Source organism: Eleginops maclovinus, chromosome 1 (assembly GCF_036324505.1).
Source record: "Eleginops maclovinus isolate JMC-PN-2008 ecotype Puerto Natales chromosome 1, JC_Emac_rtc_rv5, whole genome shotgun sequence".
NCBI lineage: Eukaryota > Metazoa > Chordata > Actinopteri > Perciformes > Eleginopidae > Eleginops > Eleginops maclovinus.
In genome coordinates, this window is record NC_086349.1 from 26267259 (window position 1) to 26289318 (window position 22060).

The 22060-nt window shown below is 42.0% G+C and overlaps 1 protein-coding gene across 1 annotated transcript in view; it reads left to right on the forward strand.

Annotated features, from left to right (window-relative positions):
* plxna3 (plexin A3) overlaps nt 1–18649 on the forward strand; it is a 118690-nt gene extending 100041 nt beyond the window's left edge. The window contains exons 18-38 of the mRNA XM_063895565.1: nt 19–155; nt 246–416; nt 884–977; nt 1116–1235; nt 2043–2162; nt 2256–2399; nt 5556–5790; nt 6058–6200; nt 8044–8199; nt 8659–8759; nt 8871–8937; nt 10225–10371; nt 13268–13427; nt 14278–14381; nt 15487–15583; nt 15673–15750; nt 16361–16473; nt 16828–16997; nt 17080–17292; nt 17976–18126; nt 18515–18649. Of these exons, the coding sequence (XP_063751635.1) occupies nt 19–155; nt 246–416; nt 884–977; nt 1116–1235; nt 2043–2162; nt 2256–2399; nt 5556–5790; nt 6058–6200; nt 8044–8199; nt 8659–8759; nt 8871–8937; nt 10225–10371; nt 13268–13427; nt 14278–14381; nt 15487–15583; nt 15673–15750; nt 16361–16473; nt 16828–16997; nt 17080–17292; nt 17976–18126; nt 18515–18610 (2817 nt within the window). The 3' untranslated portion in view covers nt 18611–18649. The remainder of the gene's footprint in view (nt 1–18; nt 156–245; nt 417–883; nt 978–1115; nt 1236–2042; nt 2163–2255; nt 2400–5555; nt 5791–6057; nt 6201–8043; nt 8200–8658; nt 8760–8870; nt 8938–10224; nt 10372–13267; nt 13428–14277; nt 14382–15486; nt 15584–15672; nt 15751–16360; nt 16474–16827; nt 16998–17079; nt 17293–17975; nt 18127–18514) is intronic.
* Nucleotides 18650–22060: the final 3411 nt, after the last annotated feature.

Sequence of the window (22060 nt, forward strand, 5' to 3'; positions counted from 1 at the left end):
CTCCTCCTCCTCCTCCAGAGCCCCAGTTTCAGTCGGTTGCGTCCAGAGAAGGGTCCTGTTTCCGGGGGAACCAGGCTGACGGTGACGGGTCGACACCTGGACGCCGGCAGCTCCGTCACCGTCTACATCGACAAGGAGGAGTGTCTGTTCGTCAAGTCAGTGTCCCTCTCATGCTGACGCGTTTCCCCTCTGTACAGTACAGTTTGAATTCAACACTGACCAATCACTGATCTCCTCTCTTGCAGACGGACCAATCGGGAAATTATCTGCATCACTCCCGCCTCCCTGTTGGGCTCAGGCCCCGCCCCCATCCGCCTGATGATTGACAGGGCCGAGGTGACGAGCTCAGAGTTGAAATACATGTACACCGAGGACCCGACCATCACTGGCATCGAGCCCAACTGGAGCATCCTCAAGTAAACACATGATCTCTCATAATAATTATAATAAATAATGCTTTCAGTTATACATTTAATTTAGTGTATCTGTTTTACTTTTATTGATTGACTTGGTTACAACTTCTATTTATTTTTTACACGCTTTTTTTAAATATACAGTAATAATAAATAATAAAAACACATTTTGAGGGAAACTAAATAAATTCTATAAAAAAAGATTCAAATTAAACATTGAAAATAACAATTTGTTTACAATTTACAAAGAAATGTATTGGAAATAAATTCTGCACACAAGATGTTCACTGAACTATTTTTATATACAAAATACTAATTTATTTTGTCCTACTGTTCCAATTTTATTCTAATACTGAGCATCTGTTACCAAATTAAATGTCCCTGAAGTATTTCTGATTCTGATCATTAACCTGTGTGTGTGTGTGTGTGTGTGCGTGTGTGTGTCTGTGTGTGTGCGTGTGCGTGTGCAGTGGCAGCACAGTGATAACGGTGACAGGAACCAACCTGAAGACCATCCAGGAGCCCAAAGTCAGAGCCAAGTACGGCGGAGTGGAAACCAACAACGTAAGGAAAACCATTTAAAAATGTTTCCACTCAAGAGTTTCCCAACATGAGGGCTCGAAGTTTAATTATTCCTCAAGGAAATGTAATAAAATATAAAAGAAACAAACGTAATTTAACCGAATCCCTCTGTGTCTGTAGTTCTGCTCTGTGGTGAACGACAGCACCATGACCTGTTTGGCTCCTGGTCTGATCTACGGAAAACCCAACCCACCAGAGGGGGCGCTGCGGCCAGACGAGTTCGGCTTCATCTTTGACCAGGTAACACACACACACACACACACACACACACACACACACACACACACACACACACACACACACAGGTGAGGTGTTTTGTTGAGAATGTATGAATATGAACGTAAATAGACATCACAAAGGTTGATATTCTAAGTACAGTTATCGCTGTAGTAGTTTTACTCACTTTATAGAAACATTATTGTTTGATTCTTATTTTCTAATGTTTCTTTATTTACTGGCGTTCACTTCTCTGCTAAGCTTGGGAAAATTCCTTATGAAGAACATCTGTTGTGGTTAGTTTCTCTGTGCACCAACAGTGTGACCTTCTACTTCTGTTGAGAACATCCTGATACAGCCTCTCTGAAACTTACTGAATGCTCCTTTCATTATCCCCCCCCGCCCCCTTTCTCCTCTCTGTGTTTTAAATATGCAACCCAAACTACATTCTTCGTCTTTCACTCTGCAGACAGTTTGCTCTCTGTATGATTGTCTGAACTTCTTGAAAGAATAAATGACATTCTTTATTCGCGTTGGATAAATGAACTGCCACCACGTCACGACTGTGTTTTATTTTATAGTCGAGCAAAAAAAAAACCACTCTTTTAAATGTGGTTGCATAAACACACAAGAAATCCACTTCCTCTCAACACACAGCGTGAATATTAAACATCATCTTTCTGCGATCATACTCTTTGCACATGATGTAACTGTACACACTTAAAAACCCATCAGTGATGAAACAATCAATGGACTCACACACACCCTGTGGAAGTCATATTTCTGCAGATTTGAAAGTATTCAGTCCCTGATGTTCTGTGAATGTTCCAGGTCTCCTCTCTGCTCGTCCTGAACTCCACGCCCTTCACCCATTACCCCAACCCGACTTTTGACCCCCTGGGGAACTCTGGGATCCTGGAGGTCAAACCGGGGTCACCCATCATCCTCAAGGTGAGAAAAAACTGGAAGTTCAAAGATAAAATAAATGTGATTACACTACTTACACTGCACTAAAACTATAACTACCTGCCTCTCTGTTTCCAGGGTAAGAACCTGATCCCTCCGGCCCCCGGGAACAACCGTCTGAACTACACTGTTCTGATCGGAGAGACTCCCTGTCTGCTGACGGTGTCGGAGAACCAGCTGCTCTGTGATTCGCCGGATCTCACCGGAGAACAGCGAGTCCTGGTGAGTGACAGGAGCTAAGCCCCTCCCCCTTTGATTATGTGATTGGTTGACGATCGGGCAGTTACCGAAAGTTAGCGTAGAAAAAGTTTGAGGTGTTCAAGTCGGTGTTTACTCAATAAGAAAAGAGGGAAACGAGTAAGGAAAGGAGGGGAGAATAGGGAATAAGGAAAGGATGAGAGGAAAAAGTAGGGAGGAAGATTGAGACCAAGGGAAGAGGAGGAGAGAAGGAAATGAAAGAGAGGATAGGAAAGAAGAGAGAGGGTAAGGAAAGTGAAAGTGAGGAGATGGGGATAGTAGAAGAAGGGAGGAGGAAAGAAAATGAGACAAGGGAGGAGGGAAAGAAAGGGAGCATAGGGAAAGAGGAAAGAAGAAGAAGAAGATATTCTTTATTGATCCCTTACTAGTGTTGTAAGCCACTGCCGCCAAAGGAGGGAGGGGGATAGAAGTAGAATGGGAGGATGAAACCCTCTTTATTGTCACATACATGCAAACAGCAGAGCACACACAGGGAAATTGGTCCTCTGCATTTAACCCATCCTAGTACTAGGAGCAGTGGGCAGCTATCGTGCAGCGCCCGGGGAGCAATGGGGAGGGGGGATTGGAGGTGTCCGATGCCTTGCTCAAGGGCACCACAGCAGGGCCTAGGAGGTGAACTGGGACCTCTCCAAGTAGCAGTCCACTTTCCATATTTCAAGTCTGTTTGGGGACTTGAACCGGCGACCCTACGATTCCCAGTCCAAGCCCCTACTGACTGAGCCACTGCTGGACAGAAAGGAGGAAAATAAGAGCAGAGGAGAAAAAGAGAAGTAGGAAAGAAGGAAATAAAAGAGGATAGGAGAGAAGAGAGTGGGCAAGGAAATGTCAGAGAGGAGGAGGTTAGAGGACGAGATAAGGAAGAGGGATAGGAGAAGAAGAAGAAGAAGAAGAAGGTAGGAGGATGAGGAAAAAAAGGAGACAAGGGAGGAGGCAGGACATCTCAAAGAAGAGAGGGTAAGTAAAGTGAGGAGGGGGGGACGGGAGAAATGTCAGAGGAGAGGAGGAGGTAAAAGGAGGAGATAAGGAAGAGAAAGAAGAGATGTGGATAGTAGTAGAAGAAGGGAGGAGGAGGGACATCAGAAAGGAGAGGAGGGAAAAGGTATTTTGTAAAGGTGAAAGTCATTAAGTGCAGCCACAGGGAATCATGGGTAATTGGTCTGATGTCACAGATCAGAGGATGACACACACACACACACACACACACACACACACACATGTTCAAAGGGAACAGTCGAACAGCACCAGACAAACTATTGATACATAATTAAAATGGTTAATTACTAATCAATACTTAATGTCATGTTCGAGCCTCTCCTTCTTCTCCTTCTTCTCCTTCTTCTCTCTGATGAATAAAAGATAACGAGGAGATGAAGAGGGTCTGTTTCAACTCGTCTTCATCATTTATTCATCAGATTGTTCATACGAGCCTTCGTCTGTTTTTATAATCGATGTTTATCACCTGTAAAGAGGAAGCGCTTTAATAAAACATGAACACAGGAGACAACGGGGATAATTAATACTCGTATAATGTCTGTATAGGAGTGTATAAAGAGGTCTGCCAGTGCAGGGCGTCCTTCATCTGGAGTGTACAGTGGGCTTAATGTAAAATACCATCTCTTAATGACAAATGAAAAGTTCAATTACCTTCACATTTTTAGGCTAACTTTGTATTTGACCCGTGTTGTTCAGATGAAACAGTTCGTTTCTGTGGGGTTTTTATAAGTGGTTGAGTAAAATGAACATTTTTTATTCATACTAAACACAATCGACACCTTTATTCCCAAATGTCAAATAACATGTTGGACATTTAGACATTGCGTTCATAAAATAAATGGCAAAAGGTCAAAATAACGTCAAATATGCAGTCATTTCAGAGCTGTAAAAGTGCAGAAAATACAATCTTTTTGTGTTACTTTGGAAGAGTTTAGAAAGCAATGGAATACAGCTGATTTAGAATCACAGCTTTCAGGTGTCTCACATTTGTGTTTGGTGACCGTCCTGTAACCAAAATTCCAGCGTAGTTGCATTTTACGACTGTGTCTGCGAGGTAGTGCGGTCGTCTTTCAACCAGAAGGCTGTGGGTTCGATCCCAGCCCTAGCAGTCAACATGTCGATGTATCCTTGGGCAAGATACCTAACCCCGATGTGCTCCCGATGGCATGGCCAACGGGGTGTGAATGTGTGTGAAAGGTAGTTACCTAGAGCAAAAAGTCTACTGCTCTGTATGAATGGGGGTGAATGTAGTATGTGAAGCGCTTTGAGGGGTCGAAAAGACTGGATAAAGCGCTATTTAAGTACAAGTCCATTTACCATTTACCAAATATCTCTCGGATAACATCAGTGGCTTTCTCATAACGGGTGTATTCCTCTTCACAGTAATTATCTGTGGAATAAATACAAACACAACATACCTCCATGGCTGCATGCTCGGAAACAGAGGGAAGTATCTTGAGAACTTTGACTGAAGCTTACGGAGCTGTCGCTGTGTTGTTTCTCTAACTCACATTAACCTGGATTTTCAAAATAAAAGACTTATTTTACACCTTTGCATTTTTTGTTTTTATTACCCATGTGAAATATTGCAACAGGAAATGATTACTAGCCTTGGAAAAATACAAAGTACAATTACATGATAAACATGTAAAAGGCACTTAGCAAACACATGAGGATAGCAGGGGAACATCTCTCCTAGAGGATTCAAGACATCTTAAATGTAACCGGGACTGGGAAAGACCTCTGCTTAGAAAAACCCAGAACGACTTCCTAAGCACAACACAACTAAATGCAATCAAGCATCTAATCAACCGCCTCAGTTTTGATTGATGACTTGTTGCCTCCCATCTCTATCTGGATCGAATCCAGAAGGTCTCTAATGTGGTTCAGGTCCACAAATTAGGTTAACCATGATGGGGTCTTGATCTGGTGGTCCTCCATCTACTCCTTGATTGAAGACTGGATTTATTATGTCAGTGAACATCTTACCCTCTTATCAGTGTTGGATAGTTGGTTGAATTCAGGATGCTTGAATTGAAATTTGAGGAAATATTCATTTTAGAAATGGCTCCAACGAATCGAAACCGACCTACTAAATACACCTGGGCTGTCTCTGTGTTCCTGCAGATCCTGGTGGGGGGTCTGGAGTATTCACCCGGTACGCTGCACATTTACTCCGACAGCGCCCTGACGCTGCCCGCCATCATCGGCATCGGGGCGGGCGGGGGCGTGCTGCTCATCGCCATCATCGCCGTGCTCATCGCCTACAAGAGGAAGACCCGCGACGCCGACCGGACGCTCAAACGCCTCCAGCTGCAGATGGACAACCTGGAGAGCCGCGTGGCGCTGGAGTGCAAGGAGGGTACGTCCGGGGGATGATATGAGTTTATTCACACAGTGTTTGTGGTGTCTCTGATATCTTAAGACCCCGAGAGCTTTAAGTCAAAAGTATTTCTGATTCTACGTTTTAGAAGCTTCCCTTCTACCAGCACTCATGCTAAGCTAGGCTAATCCAGACTCCGAGTTTGGGATTTATTAAGATCTAAAAGGGTTAAACCTCATACTTTAAAACCAAACTGTACTCCCACCCTGTGTTTTATATACCCGTCCTCTCTGTTGCTTCTTCCAGCGTTTGCAGAGCTGCAGACGGATATCCAGGAGCTGACCAACGACATGGACGGGGTGAAGATCCCCTTCCTGGAGTACAGAAACTACACCATGAGAGTGATGTTCCCCGGCATCGAGGAGCACCCCGTCCTCAAAGAGCTCGATGTACGGACACAGACACACACACACACACACACACACACACACACACACACACACACACACACACACACACACACACGGCCCTATTATGCTTTTTAGAGTTTCCCTTTCCTGTAGTGTGCTATAAAGGTTTTTTTGTGCATGTAAATGGTCTGCAAAGGCTAAAAGATAACCAATCAGAACAGACTGGGTGAAAAGAGGTGCAGAATGAGAAAAATAAAGAGCTTTTTGAACATTAAAGCATGGAGACATGTCCCAGGAGAGGCAGGAAATACAAAACTCAACTTGAACATTTGCTGAATATGTCGCCTTAAAAGGAAAAGTAGACAAAAAGTGGAAACGAAAGAAAGGAAACGAGGGGAAAGGAAATAAAGTGAAGTAAAAAGGTCAATGTTGGCCTCTAAAATGTAGAGTAGATTGTAAAGTAGCATGATAAATAGTGCTTGGGTAAATGTACTTCACTGCTTTTATCCCCAGAACAAATACAGAGGAGTATTTCAGAAATAGTCAAAGCTGCTTTTTAAAGGGATGAGAATGATCAGAGAGATGGGAGAAGAGGAGGAAAGGACATAAGGACAAAGGAGAAGGGGAAAAAGTAGAAATTAGAGGAAAAAACTAAATGAGGAAGAGGAGGAAGGAACGGAAAAGGGGAGTAAAAAGTACAGTGTTGGCGTCTGAAAGGTGTGAAACAGTGCTTGAGTAAATGCACTTCAGTGCTCTTATCCCCAGAACAAACAGAGGAATCTTTCAGAAATAGCTGCTGTTAGAAGCGTCTGCACAGTGTGTGTAGCATCTTCGCTCGATGCGGCTTTAATTAATGGACCCAGCAGGAAGCCTCTGAGCTTCCCCTCTGCAGCGTCACGTTTCCTCAGATCCTCCTCGCCGGCTGTGGAGGCGCACCAGTCTCTGCCGTCCAGGATTTCAGCAGAACTCTTTCTTTGTGTTCGTCTGTTTCCTCAGCGGACCGAGAAGTCTCCTTAAACCAGCGGGAATCTTGAGCGTTGTTTTTCTAAAGGATGCAAATTTAAAGTCGTGTCGCGGTTTTGATGTATTCAAGGTTTCTTTTTAATGAGTATGTGGGAATATTAAATAGCAAACCATCGACAAACTATTTGAATCATCCTGAGTCTCCTATACTTTTATAACTTTAGTTGTGAGTGCATTATTAAATAAATAATCATACTTATATTTATTATAAGTGCTAATCACTTGAGGTAATCTGTGCTTTATATATAATATAATTAATATTTAATTATTTTAACATTTAACTTAAAGACAAATTCATGACTCAATACAAAAACATTAAACACAATAATATATTGAATTAATTGTTACCTAAATGTCTCGTATTTGTCCTGACATTGTTGAATCTCAAAGTAATTGTTAATTATTTATTTAATTTATTTATTTATGAATTGACTCTCACACTTGTGGTACATTTGCACGTTAAACTGGTCTTAAAGAAGTCTTCAAGATTCCAAAATCTAACTTGTTTTATACTGTAGGAACCTTTGGTTAATATATTTGCATATAACTAAGATTCCCATTCATATATTTATCCTCAGCGATGAAAAACTACGAAACGATTTCTTTATTCCAGATCAAAAAAACATACTTTGTTTGCAGAGATCCTGAAGAGACACGTTTTTAATAAAGCAGGAACATCGTTTGAAGTTGTTATCCTATACTAACTGTGTGTGTGTGTGTGTGTGTGTGTGTGTGTGTGTGTGTGTGTGTGTGTGTGTGTGTGTGTGTGTGTGTGTGTGTGTGTGTGTGTGTGTGTGTGTGTGTGTGTGTGTGTGTGTGTGTGTGTGTGTGTGTGTGTGTGTGTGTGTGTGTGTTTCAGTCCCCTGCTAACGTGGAGAAGGCCCTGCGTCTCTTCAGTCAGCTGCTGAACAACAAGATGTTCCTGCTGACCTTCATCCACACTCTGGAGGCTCAGAGGTCGTTCTCCATGAGGGACCGCGGGAACGTCGCCTCGCTGCTCATGGCCGCGCTGCAGGTAATCCCATATCTTATAATGATGGGGGATTTATAAATGAGATATTGTGTGCTGTTTTTAATGTAAGGTGTCTTTAAGTACCGTGAAAAGCTGCATAAATAAAACGTATTATTATTTTACTTTCATTTATTTCATTATATTTTCTTGCACTGCATTTTTATTACCTTGTAATGTTTATCTAAATATCTTTATAACTTAATTTGTTTTATTTTATTTTAATACGATTTTTAGTATTTTTAAATTGTATTAATTAACACCTAGTTAGTGTTTTGAGCTGATCCACAGTGGCTATTTTCAGGTAATAATTGGTAAATAGATGTTTTTAATGTCAGTTATCTGGTTTAAATATGTTATTAGAGACTTTTATGTGTAAATATATCTTAAAACTTGATCAAATATATGTTTTAATGTTATCTATGCATTATTATCTGTTATTAACTGGTTTATCTTTGTCTTCAGGGTCGTATGGAGTATGCCACAGTGGTTTTAAAGCAGCTGCTGGCCGACCTGATCGAGAAGAACCTGGAGAACAAGAACCATCCCAAGCTGCTGCTCAGGAGGTCAGAAACCCACTAATGCATGCAGTACCTTTCAAAATAAAAGAACCAGGACTGTAGTGCCTTTCAAAATAAAAGAACCAGGGCTGCAGGTTAACCTCTGACCTCTTTCAGGACGGAGTCTGTGGCTGAGAAGATGCTCACCAACTGGTTCACCTTCCTGCTGCACCGCTTCCTCAAGGTAACAGTACTGAAGTAAAAGTACCAATACCTTAATATTAAAATACTCCAGTACAGGTACAAGTATTGCATCTCATTTAGGTGAAGTACATCCGTTTTATCAGCAGAATAAACTTCAATTTAAGAAGTAAAAGCACTCACTCTGCAGGAAATGGTCTCCGTATGCGGTATATTATTTATAATTATTAAATATATGACATTGAAGTATAACATTTACTGTCAAACACAGTTCTGATACACAGCTTCGTCACGTTTACGACTTTCTTTCTTATTTTTTTGTTATATAATATTACATATTTCACCTCGAACAGTCGCTCTCATCTTTAAGGATGCGATATCTAAATGTTTATCACGGGGTTTTAATCTTAATTATAAAATCACTAAAGCTTTCAAATTTACTGGCAATTAAATTAACTTGAGTAAGTTGTTACTTTCCACTACTGGCTGCATGATGGGTAAAATAAATGAGGGTTTTTTAATATAAGAAACATTTGTTATAAATCAGAGTTAAAAAAAGAAAGTGCATTGAAGTCGTTCTTTGGTGAGGAGAAACATCCAAGACACATCCAGTCTGGCAAATCGTTCAATTAGCACGTTTATTATTTTAATCAGCGCATAAGAAAGTTAGTGCTGCGTAGCGTGGGTTGTTGGCTCAGCTCTGTTTTAACATGTCTCTGTTTTTGGACAAAACCATGAAATTTCAGCGTCTTTTTTTTTAAGCGTTTTGCCAGAAAAGTTCCGTAACCCTTTTTATTTTTTGATATATTGAAGCCAGTTCTGCCTTTTAGCATCGGGATAAACTGCAGCAAATTGCTTGTTATGTTCATTTTAAAATAGGCAGTGAAATGATTCACCTTGAGAGAAAAATGACACAAAACCTCTGAAAATAAATGAATAAAAAGACATTTTAAAGTTCCTCTTTATTCTGATGATCTCTCTCCTTTCACCTATTCTAAAAAGTATATATTAATCATCCATAGTAGCTTATCATCTCTTCGGTTGTTCTTCTTCTCCTCTTCCTAATTGACCTCGTTAAGCTCCTACTCGTCAGTGTGACCGTGACCAATCAGATCAGAGCTGCAGTTAATTTATTCATAGGAAAGGAAGGGCACTGGTTAAACCCGGCTGCAGGATTAAAGATGTAGAAAGAATTCAGACCTGACACTGTGTGTGTGTGTGTGTGTGTGTGTGTGTGTGTGTGTGTGTGTGTGTGTGTGTGTGTGTGTGTGTGTGTGTGTGTGTGTGTGTGTGTGTGTGTGTGTGTGTGTGTGTGTGTGTGTGTCTGCAGGAGTGTGCAGGGGAGCCTCTGTTCATGCTGTACTGCGCCATAAAGCAGCAGATGGAGAAGGGTCCGATCGACGCCATTACCGGAGAGGCCCGCTACTCCCTGAGTGAAGACAAGCTCATCAGGCAGCAGATCGACTACAAACAGCTGGTAACACACACACACACACACACACACACAGGCGCACACACACACACACACACACACACACACACACACACACACACACACACACACACACACACATATTGATATACACCTGAACATCAGCAGGAGAGGACTCTTTAAAGTAGAGACTCTACGTACTGATATACACCTGAACATCAGCAGGAGAGGACTCTTTAAAGTAGAGACACTACATACTGATATACACCTGAACATCAGCAGGAGAGGACTCTTTAAAGTAGAGACACTACATACTGATATACACCTGAACATCAGCAGGAGAGGACTCTTTAAAGTAGAGACTCTACATACTGATATACACCTGAACATCAGCAGGAGAGGACTCTTTAAAGTAGAGACACTACATACTGATATACACCTGAACATCAGCAGGAGAGGACTCTTTAAAGTAGAGACACTACATACTGATATACACCTGAACATCAGCAGGAGAGGACTCTTTAAAGTAGAGACTCTACATACTGATATACACCTGAACATCAGCAGGAGAGGACTCTTTAAAGTAGAGACTCTACATACTGATATACACCTGAACATCAGCAGGAGAGGACTCTTTAAAGTAGAGACACTACATACTGATATACACCTGAACATCAGCAGGAGAGGACTCTTTAAAGTAGAGACACTACATACTGATATACACCTGAACATCAGCAGGAGAGGACTCTTTAAAGTAGAGACACTACATACTGATATACACCTGAACATCAGCAGGAGAGGACTCTTTAAAGTAGAGACACTACATACTGATATACACCTGAACATCAGCAGGAGAGGACTCTTTAAAGTAGAGACTCTACATACTGATATACACCTGAACATCAGCAGGAGAGGACTCTTTAAAGTAGAGACACTACATACTGATATACACCTGAACATCAGCAGGAGAGGACTCTTTAAAGTAGAGACACTACATACTGATATACACCTGAACATCAGCAGGAGAGGACTCTTTAAAGTAGAGACACTACATACTGATATACACCTGAACATCAGCAGGAGAGGACTCTTTAAAGTAGAGACACTACATACTGATATACACCTGAACATCAGCAGGAGAGGACTCTTTAAAGTAGAGACACTACATACTGATATACACCTGAACATCAGCAGGAGAGGACTCTTTAAAGTAGAGACTCTACATACTGATATACACCTGAACATCAGCAGGAGAGGACTCTTTAAAGTAGAGACACTACATACTGATATACACCTGAACATCAGCAGGAGAGGACTCTTTAAAGTAGAGACTCTACATACTGATATACACCTGAACATCAGCAGGAGAGGACTCTTTAAAGTAGAGACACTACATACTGATATACACCTGAACATCAGCAGGAGAGGACTCTTTAAAGTAGAGACACTACATACTGATATACACCTGAACATCAGCAGGAGAGGACTCTTTAAAGTAGAGACTCTACATACTGATATACACCTGAACATCAGCAGGAGAGGACTCTTTAAAGTAGAGACTCTACATACTGATATACACCTGAACATCAGCAGGAGAGGACTCTTTAAAGTAGAGACCCTACATACTGATATACACCTGAACATCAGCAGGAGAGGACTCTTTAAAGTAGAGACTCTACATACTGATATACACCTGAACATCAGCAGGAATCTGAATTAAAAAGTATGTATGTATCTTCTGTCTATAACTTTGTATATGTAGTTTGAAAGGTGCTTTGTAACTGAAACCCTACTTGTTTTCTCAGATCTGCAGCGGGGGGCAGATGGTGGTTAACAGTTCATTAGTGCGGGGATGTTAGAGAGGAATAAGAATAATAAATAGTTGTAAAGTTGTTTATATGGCGGTATAAATCAGCCCCTGCTTATCATAACTCGGCTGTATTTAATGTCCTTAATGGTCACATTATATCTGCAGCTCCGTGATGCGCCTCCAGAATAAAACTCTGATTTGTTTACTATTTATTTACGGCTCCATATATATATATTATTTCTTTGCCTGATTCTCTGCAGGATGGATGCTCATAGTTTGCCGTGTCAGCGGGTCATTATCGCTGGTTATTGATAACACTGTGACTCACTGAATCACACACACTCACACACACACACACAAACACACACACACAGTTTCTGTGTTTATTATGTTAATTAATGTTTGTGTTAGTGTGTGTGAGCAGTCTCTTAATGTAGAGACAACATAATGTGTGTGTGTGTGTGTGTGTGTGTGTGACTGATCCAATCCAACAACTGCTAGATAATGATGTTTTCCTCTCTGTGACGACAATGCTTCGAACTAACTAAATCACACACACACACACACACACACACACACACACACACACACACACACACACACACACACACACACACACACACACACACACACACACACACACACACACACACACACACACACACACAGAGCAGTGGATAGATCAAGGCGTTTGCAGCCATTATCTCTTTTATTCGTTAATGACTTTAAAAGCAAAGACATGCTTTTTAAGTTTATAAAATACACGTTCGTTCTCAAATGACAGGTAGGGACGCTTTTTCAATTTACTTCTCATGACACAAATTTAATAACGTAGCCAAACTAAAAAAGCAGAGCACACAATCCCCATGTAATCATGTGAATTGTAAAAATTGTTTGCATAAAAAGGAGCCAATTTGATGCAACAGTCTACTGCAAACAGCAAGGATCTGCATTTCAGCCTCTGAGGAACCGCACGGCTTCCTTTTGTGTTATTTGTGCAGGTTTAGGGGCTGCAAGAGCTGCACAGTCCTGCTGTGAGCTGTCAGTGTAAGAAACTCCAGATGAATCAATGCTTAACACTTCTCACACTCTCTCTGTCTCTGTCTCTCTCTCTCTCTCTCTCTCTCTCAGACTCTGATGTGCATCCCTCCGGAGGGCGAGGCGGGGACAGAGGTGCCGGTGAAGGTATTGAACTGCGACACGGTGACGCAGGTGAAAGACAAGCTGCTGGACGCCGTGTACAAAGGGATCCCGTTCTCCCAGAGACCGCAGGCCGACGACATGGACCTCGGTAACCCTTCACAACACACACACACACACACACAACGACATGTTAAAGGATCTGCTGCTGTTTAGGTGTATTAAAGAGGCCCTAATGTACGTGTTGGGGGATTTCCCTTGCCTGTAGTGTGTTTATATAGGGTTTCTGCATGTGGTCTGCAAAGGCAAAAAAAAAAAGCATTTTCAAACACGAACATTTGAACAACATCAATATTTGAAGTCAAGATGAACTACAGCATGTGTGTTCATAATGAAGGAACATATATCCACACGACGCAGTGCAACAGTGTGACTCGTGGATGTAGATGTATTGAGACGTAGTAGAGGATCTGTTTAAGGGCCGGCTGTGGTGCAGTGAACACCAGTTCAATCCCACCTTGAACACCACTTCAGACATTATGACGTTGTGTCCTTGGGCAAGACGTGAGGGTCCACACTCCTGGTACCTTTGAGCACTTTCAAAAGCGCTAAAATAAATGCAATGAATTATTATTAATATGAATAATCTTAAAACAAATGAAAGCAGTAAATATAAACACGCTGTGACAGTAGAATTCAAATATAATACCTTAACAAAAATACCCTCATAAGTTAGAGTACACTTGAAGATACATCCCATTAGTAATAAAGTACAGAGAAGGTATACTCAGTACAAATATGCAAAGTAGTATTTAATGATTTGTTTATCCCGTCACCATCTACCTCTCACTCTTTATTCTGTACGTTGTTCTGCATTTTTACCTTATTTTTGCAGGTTCGCTCGGATGCTCGGGGGCATTTTGTGGTGTCGTGCTTGTGCGTTGAATACAAAAACTGAATGCATTAAACCACGTGACGTACTTCTGTGTTCTTGTTGTCAGAGTGGCGTCAGGGCCGACTGACCAGGATCATCCTGCAGGACGAGGACGTGACCACCAAGATCGAGAGCGACTGGAAGAGGCTGAACACACTGGCACACTACCAGGTACACACACACACACACACACATACATGTATTACAGTACCAGAGAGGCTTGCAGAATACATTTGAGGAATCTAGAAGAAGTGACAAGCCGGCTGTCTGTAAGGGGAGAGCGTTACATTAGTTTTGAAAGTGTAAACTTTGGTTATAGAACTCAAATGATGGGTTTAATTATTTAAATGCCTCCCAGATACTTTCAAACTATCAGAGATGCAAATCAGCTCCCTCAGCTCTGCATGCTGGGATAGCTGAAGGACAGTCAATTTCAGATTAAAGGAAAGGAATTTCAAAAGTCAAACATTAAGGCAACGCAGTGCTGTGTTACTGAATACAGTTTGTACTTAATGCAAACTTTAAATGAAACAGATTACTGTAGGTTACATTTTCCTGATCATTTCTTACACTTATTTTGAGCGCAAGTTGAAAAAAATGATAATCTAGGTTTAAAAAAACAGGATGCAGAGATGGAAATGCTGAGTAAAGCAATACATTTTTTAAAAGCAAATAAAAAAATTAATAAAAATGTTTTTATTAAAGAATTGTTTTTAACTTTATAATATTTAAAGATTTTTCTAAATCATTATTTTTTAAGCTGTTGTTTATTTTCGACGGTGCTGCTTTTTTTATAATTTTCTAAAATGAGGATTTTGACGAAAAATCCTAAAATAAAAATGTGTTGATAAATAGTTAAATAATTATTAATAATAAGTTCTATAAATACTTTATTGTTCATCAGAATCTTTTACTTGTAACACAAAACTTTCCTTAGAGAATGAAGTGCCGTCCTTATGTCTCAGGATTTACATTTCCTCCATAAGAAGTCTGCTTTTACTCCGTCAGCATTATTGTCAAACTCTGTATTAAAAGCCGGTTTATGAGCAGATTAAAGGCTTTAAAACCTGAATACCCCCCCCCCCTCCTGCTGAATGGAGACGCCTCAGCTCTCTGAGTGAGTCCTGGCTCTTTATCAGCGCTGACATGTGTGGAGAGAGCATCCAGATCCAGGGCGAGATACGAATCGACCGAGTTAGCGGACTGAATGGATAATTAGTCAGCTGACTGACGCCGCGATTGGCTGATTGACTGATGTGTTGCTGTTTGTTGCCAGGTAACAGACGGCTCCCTGGTGGCGCTGGTCCAGAAGCAGGTCTCTGCGTACAACATCGCCAACTCCTTCACCTTCACCAGATCACTGAGCAGATACGGTACAGCGTGCACACACACTCTCATACACACACACACAGTATCTGAGAGAGGATTACTGATGGATACGTTTATCTCTTTGTTTCTGCAGAGTCGTTACTCCGAACATCCAGCAGTCCTGACAGTCTGAGATCCAGAGCGCCAATGATCACCCCGGACCAGGAGACAGGTACTGCAGCACAAGGTGTATTAGCCAAGGGGCACTGACTACTTTAACATCCACAACATTCCAGTGTGTCCCTTATTTCAGGACAAAGACAATGTTCCTACTAAACTGGTTAAAGGAGTTAGATTTTCCCATTTACATGCAGGAGTGCATACTTGATCGAGGGACAAAAAGGAATGACCTCCACGCCCTTTAAATATCATACATACAAAGTTATTTACATTTTAAGAAAATTCCCAAAACATCTTTAAAATAAGAATTCCCAAAAAAAAGTGAAAATTCAAAAAAAAATCAGATGTTTTTTTCTCCGAGTTCTTTTCTCAGAACAAACAAAAATAATGATTCACATTTGGTCAGATCTAAAACAACATTTTCACACGTGGCCGTAATCCTCTTCAGTCTTTCAAGTCTTTAATGATTTTCAAAATGTGTTTTGGCATCTGACAAGCAACCTCTTTAGGCATGCATCTCTCCCTTAGACTTTAAAGTTGTTGGCTAGTTACAACAATATACTTCATATATAATCCCAGAGTTACAACACATGCAAGAGGCTGTGTGTATCAATAGCAGTATCCAGCCTTTACACTACAGTGTTTATTTTCTGTACTTCCAGGGACTAAACTGTGGCACCTGGTGAAGAATCACGAGCACAGCGATCAGAGAGAAGGAGACCGAGGCAGCAAGATGGTTTCTGAGATCTACCTGACCAGACTGCTGGCTACCAAGGTAACAAACACAACCATAAATCATGATTGTTGCAGCATATCCCCCTCTCTCTTTCTGTATCCTCATTTCCTGTCTCCTCTCTACTGTTAACTCAATAAAAGACGATGGGAGACATTTAAGTGGCGGTGCAATGGCATATAATATGCCTGCACACGCTGCAGCTCATATCTAGTTTTTAAAAAGATGATGTTGATAAAAGACCTTCAAAGATATTACAATTCATGGAAGTTTCCACCGTGGAGGCTTTATGTAGTTTGTTAAGGGGTTTATTATTTCAGTAATTGGTGTATTTACTCCATAGAAATGTGGCTGTTTTAAATATTTACTCCCACACTTTGGTCTTCCCACCACCAGGGGACGCTGCAGAAGTTTGTGGACGACCTGTTTGAGACGGTGTTCAGCACCGCTCACCGGGGATCTGCTCTCCCTTTGGCTATCAAATACATGTTCGACTTCCTGGACGAGCAGGCGGACAAACGACAGATCACAGACCCGGACGTCCGACACACCTGGAAGAGCAACTGGTGAGAGGAACTCAATATACTGTTGTTGGTTTCATAGCAAGACGCTGATAAAAGTTGTTTAATCAACCTTTCTTTTCTGCAGCCTTCCTCTCAGGTTCTGGGTGAACGTCATCAAGAATCCTCAGTTTGTGTTCGACATCCACAAGAGCAGCATCACCGACGCCTGTCTGTCCGTCGTCGCTCAGACCTTCATGGACTCCTGTTCGACGTCCGAACACCGGCTGGGGAAAGACTCCCCGTCCAACAAGCTGCTCTACGCTAAAGACATCCCCAACTACAAGAGCTGGGTGGAGAGGTAGCTAACATGCTAACCAGCTAATTAACTGTAATACACAATGTAATAAAAGCATTGAGTGGTAGCTAATATGCTAACCAGTCAAACATTCTTCAAAGATTGAGTGGAAGGATAGTACACATCGTACACAACTAAACAACTGTAATACACTGCAATACAAATGTAGCTTTCATGCTAACTAGCATGCTAACCAAAGAACAGGATCCAGTTGGGTACTTAGCTAACGTGCTAATTACCTTAACTACAACAACAGCAAGAAGTCAAACAGTCATCAAGCCGTCACATAAACACAAAGAATACACGACCACGATACTGAGTGCAATCTCAGCTAACATGCTAAATAAGGAGCTACATGAAAAGGTAGCTGGCCTGCTAACGAGTTGATGAAGCAACGTTTTAGACACATAAATGACATTAATCATATTAATTAATGTCAATGACTCATAATGCAATTGCCTGTTCAGACAGAAATGAAATAATAATGACACCATCAGTACGGGAGTCTTAGGTAATTACCTGTGAAGAAAAACATTGTTGAGACAATTAGAAACAACTTCGAAGTGACTAACTGTGTGTGTGTGTGTGTGTGTGTGTGTGTGTGTGTGTGTGTGTGTGTGTGTGTGTGTGTGTGTGTGTGTGTGTGTGTGTGTGTGTGTGTGTGTGTGTGTGTGTGTGTCCTGCAGGTACTACAGGGATATTGCAAAGATGCCCAGCATCAGTGATCAGGACATGGACGCCTACCTGGTGGAGCAGTCCCGTCTGCACGGCACCGAGTTCAACACACTGAGCGCACTCAGTGAGCTCTACTTCTACATCAACAAGTACAAGGAAGAGGTGAGGAGGGGGGGGTTTATTTCTGATGACACTATGGATGTTAGGCATCAGCGTCATAATTACAGATTAGATGGTTATCCTGCATTACCCCTGAATCCTACGGCATGGCTCTACTCATTTTGGAGTTTTTATAAGCAAATGCTGTGGCTAGACCCTGCTAAGTTCTTTGATAACACCCTGGTGGAACTACCAAGTGATTTGATACTAGAATGATGAGTTAAAACCCTGCAGACCAACAATAAGTCAGAGAGAATCGTGTTGAATCTTGCACAAATCCCCTAGCCCCCCTAACCTGTTCCCCTGTGATGTTAGAGACACATTTAGTGGAACCCTTATATTGTTTGTAGCTCCGTGTTTGATTTGTTTTGTCGTTCCTCCGTGTCTGCAGATCCTGACAGCGTTGGATCGGGATGGGTACTGTCGCAAACACAAACTGAGGCACAAACTGGAGCAAGCCATCAACCTGATGTCTGGGAGCAGCTGAGAGGAGGGGACGAATGGACTGATGGACTGATGGATGGATTGGGGGGTGGGGAAGAAGAACGGGGGAGGGGGAAGTGAAGAGTTTTTGTTTTTCTGAACTGTCCGAACAGTCAGCTGAACTGCTCAGCGTCGAACCGAACTGACAGCCGCAGCTTCGGCCCTTGAGCAATCAATCCATCAGCAATTTATTTCTTGATTGATTGATTGATTGATTGATTGATTGATTGATTGATTGGAAGACTGATTATCTTAAAGGCTGAGACCCCAAATATCTCCATTTGGTGGGTTTTGGGGTTGAAAAATCCGTTTCCAAACTGATTTGGATACATTTGCAATGTGACTTCACCGTGGAATGGAGTCATTTTGGGGAAAAATGATCCAAGATGCATCTGTCGGTTCGGATTTGGATTTAAATTCACTACAGGTTGTGAGCAGGGATCAAAGCAAAAGGGGCCTGGCTGTGGAGAGACATGGAAACTAAGCTAAAGACTTAAGTCAGGTGACACTAAACAACGGGTGTGACATGAGGACTTATCGACCTGACGTCAGGACTCCCAGCCTGGTCGGGAAAATTCTAGATTTTGAAAAAGCAATAGGTCTAGTCAAAGTTATGGACTTCACCTTCAAAGCTTGTTCTGGTCCAAAGGATCAGGAAACTACGCTGATGGCCAAGGGGTCAAAGTCAAATCGCAAAAAGCCTCATCGTAGTCCAAACGAATCCGGGCTAAATGTCAAAAGGTCAAGTCAAGGCTCACCGCAGGAGTCCGAAGCCTCGTTACTGATGTTGTTATTTCGAGCAATTAATTCCCACCATGAATCCTAAGCCTTGAATGGAAGGAAACCTGATTCACTGTCAGAAGTTCAGGTCAACCGTCAAGGAAGGAAGCGTCAAAGTTGTTGGCGAAAGGATTCAGGAGGTTGTTTCACGCTTTAACGAAGAAGAACAAGGAAGCAAATAAACTGATGTCCAAATAACCGATAACTTGGAGAAACTGCTCGGTCTCCACAGATGTGAATTCACGGTGCAAAATAACAGGAATTCATCTTTGGAGATGAGGAACTTTTGAGCCGGGACGATTTTGTCTTGACCTTGGACTGTTCGGACCGAGCCTCGTCAGGATCCAGGAGTTTTCGAAGTTGCTGTATAACCACTCAATGTTTTCTCTGGACAATCACTCTTTACCACAGCACACTGAGCCCAATGCCTACCGACCGCCAGTACCTGTGTCCATAACCCCGTCCCGTTCCTTTTCCTTTCCTTCATCCTCAACTGTTAGAACTTTCCTTCGTTTGTCTCTATCTTCCCTTCTCCCTCCATTCTGACTAGTTTCCTCTTTCACCCCACTCTTTAATTCTCTTCCCCCTCGACCCCTCTCCGTCATTGGTCAGTGATGCTGGCCTCTGGTCATCCTATTGGCCAGGAAGACTCTTTAGTAATGTACTGCCCGACCAATCAAGACTGTGGAATTCGCCAGAATCAAGAAAATTAATCCAGAATTACGTTTTGAATACATTCCAGCACAGGCACACAGGCAAGGTCTGTAAATAAGCAGGTTGACTCGATAATTCTTCGGAAAAGAGAAGAACTTCTGACTGAACCGACATTTTTTTTCAGGACCAGAACGACCCGAAAACTTGGGTTCTGGATTCAGCACCAGTCGGTACACTTTGACGCTGGCTGGTGCACAACGCTTTATCGTCGGACCTTGCACATACACCCACATACAGCCATGCTTTACAGCGCCATGCTAACCGTGCCCAGGGGGAAAATACTGTGCAGAGCTACAAGCCCAGTGCCATGTAAAAGACCGGACCGGATCACGTCAGAACTGGACCGGACTTGGACCAAACCCGGATCAAAAACAACCCTGGAGTGGAGTTTTAACCCGGACCGTACTCAAGAACTTTTAAGACTTGTGGCCATAATTGTAAACAAACAAAAAAAGAGAAAGATAATAATAGAAATGATGATAAAGTATAAAAAATAAAAACAAAAAGAAAGGAGAAAAAAAAGAAATATTGAAATGTTAACATGTAATAAGAACTTTGTGGATTTGACAGTATGGATTTTAAGGAGCTGAACTTGTATAAAGCTGAACATTCAACTACATCAGAGTCTGGAGAAAGAGAGGGAGCCAGGAGACAGAACGACGAACCAAACCAAGTCCATCGAAAGTCCACCGAATCAAACTGGATTGAACCGGACTGAATATCTGCTCTGAATGTCAACGTTGGAGGAACAAACTGGACTTATTGGTTCTTTTTTTGCCAAACGGGATGTTATTTAGAACCGAACAGAGCAGTACTGGATAGAGGGTTGGTTTGGAGGTTGTGGTGGGGTTTGACGTTGCATCTGTAGCCTCGAACGGGGTCTTTGTTTTCATGATTTCTTGTACATCCTTGAGGCGAATAGGGGCGCTTTCACACTGTTCGACTCTACGAATGTTTACCTTGAAACTTGCAAATGGTTTCTGCAGACGGGGGAATTGTTCCTCAGTCCAACCATCTTGATGCTGGTAAGAAACACAGAGTTTGGATCAACTATAGTGCAAAAAAAGAACCAGTGTGAAACGCTTTTATTCCCCAGGACTTTCAAACTTGGCAACGCTGCACCCCCTGCCCCCCGCTCAACCTCGTTTTTCTGTGGTAGAACATTTTCACGTAACACTTAACCATATTTATTGTTCAGGGGTCAACACTTGTGAAAAGTTTGAGGATTTTTGTCCTTCTGAGAAGTCAGATAATCTCAGAAGGACAGATTTGAGTTTCTTTAAATACAGTTCACCATACATTCTGCACCATTGGGTTCAAATGTATAGGCAGTATGTCATGTGCAAGGAGGTGGGTTACCAGTACCTTCTCTTTGATTTTATTTCAGAATAATCCAAAAGTTTGTTTCAAAAATGGGAATTGGTGCAAACGTAAATCATTGACTAGTTTACCAATCTTTCTGCGCGGTTTGCCAATCCGTGAATATTTCCACATGAATTACTTAATGTTTTCTCACCACATGACCTCCTCTGAAGGAACGTGCACCATCTCCAGTGAAGGCGTGAAAAGCACCATCAGACTCGTTGGTTGATGTGTGAAAATGTTCCGCCACAGCGTCTGTCTCCTGGCTCTCTGCGACGCCATAAAGCTACAAAGCACCTTTTTATTTCTTATTTTTCTTGCTGTTGTTTCACTGTCGTTTGAACATTTTGGGGCCAAAAGGACCCGAGTGAGGAAGATGAGGAGGAGAAACGGTCCTGATAGAAGAAGACTGCCTTTTAAGATGATTAATTATAGAACAGGGAGGGAAGCCACTACCATACCAATACCACTGTTCACCCAACGTGTGTGTGTGTGTGTGTGGGGGGGGGGTGTATGTACGTGTGTGTGTGAGTGTGTGATCCTCCTGCTGCTGCTGCTGCAGTGGAAACTCAACCATTAAATCACTGATGGTATCTGC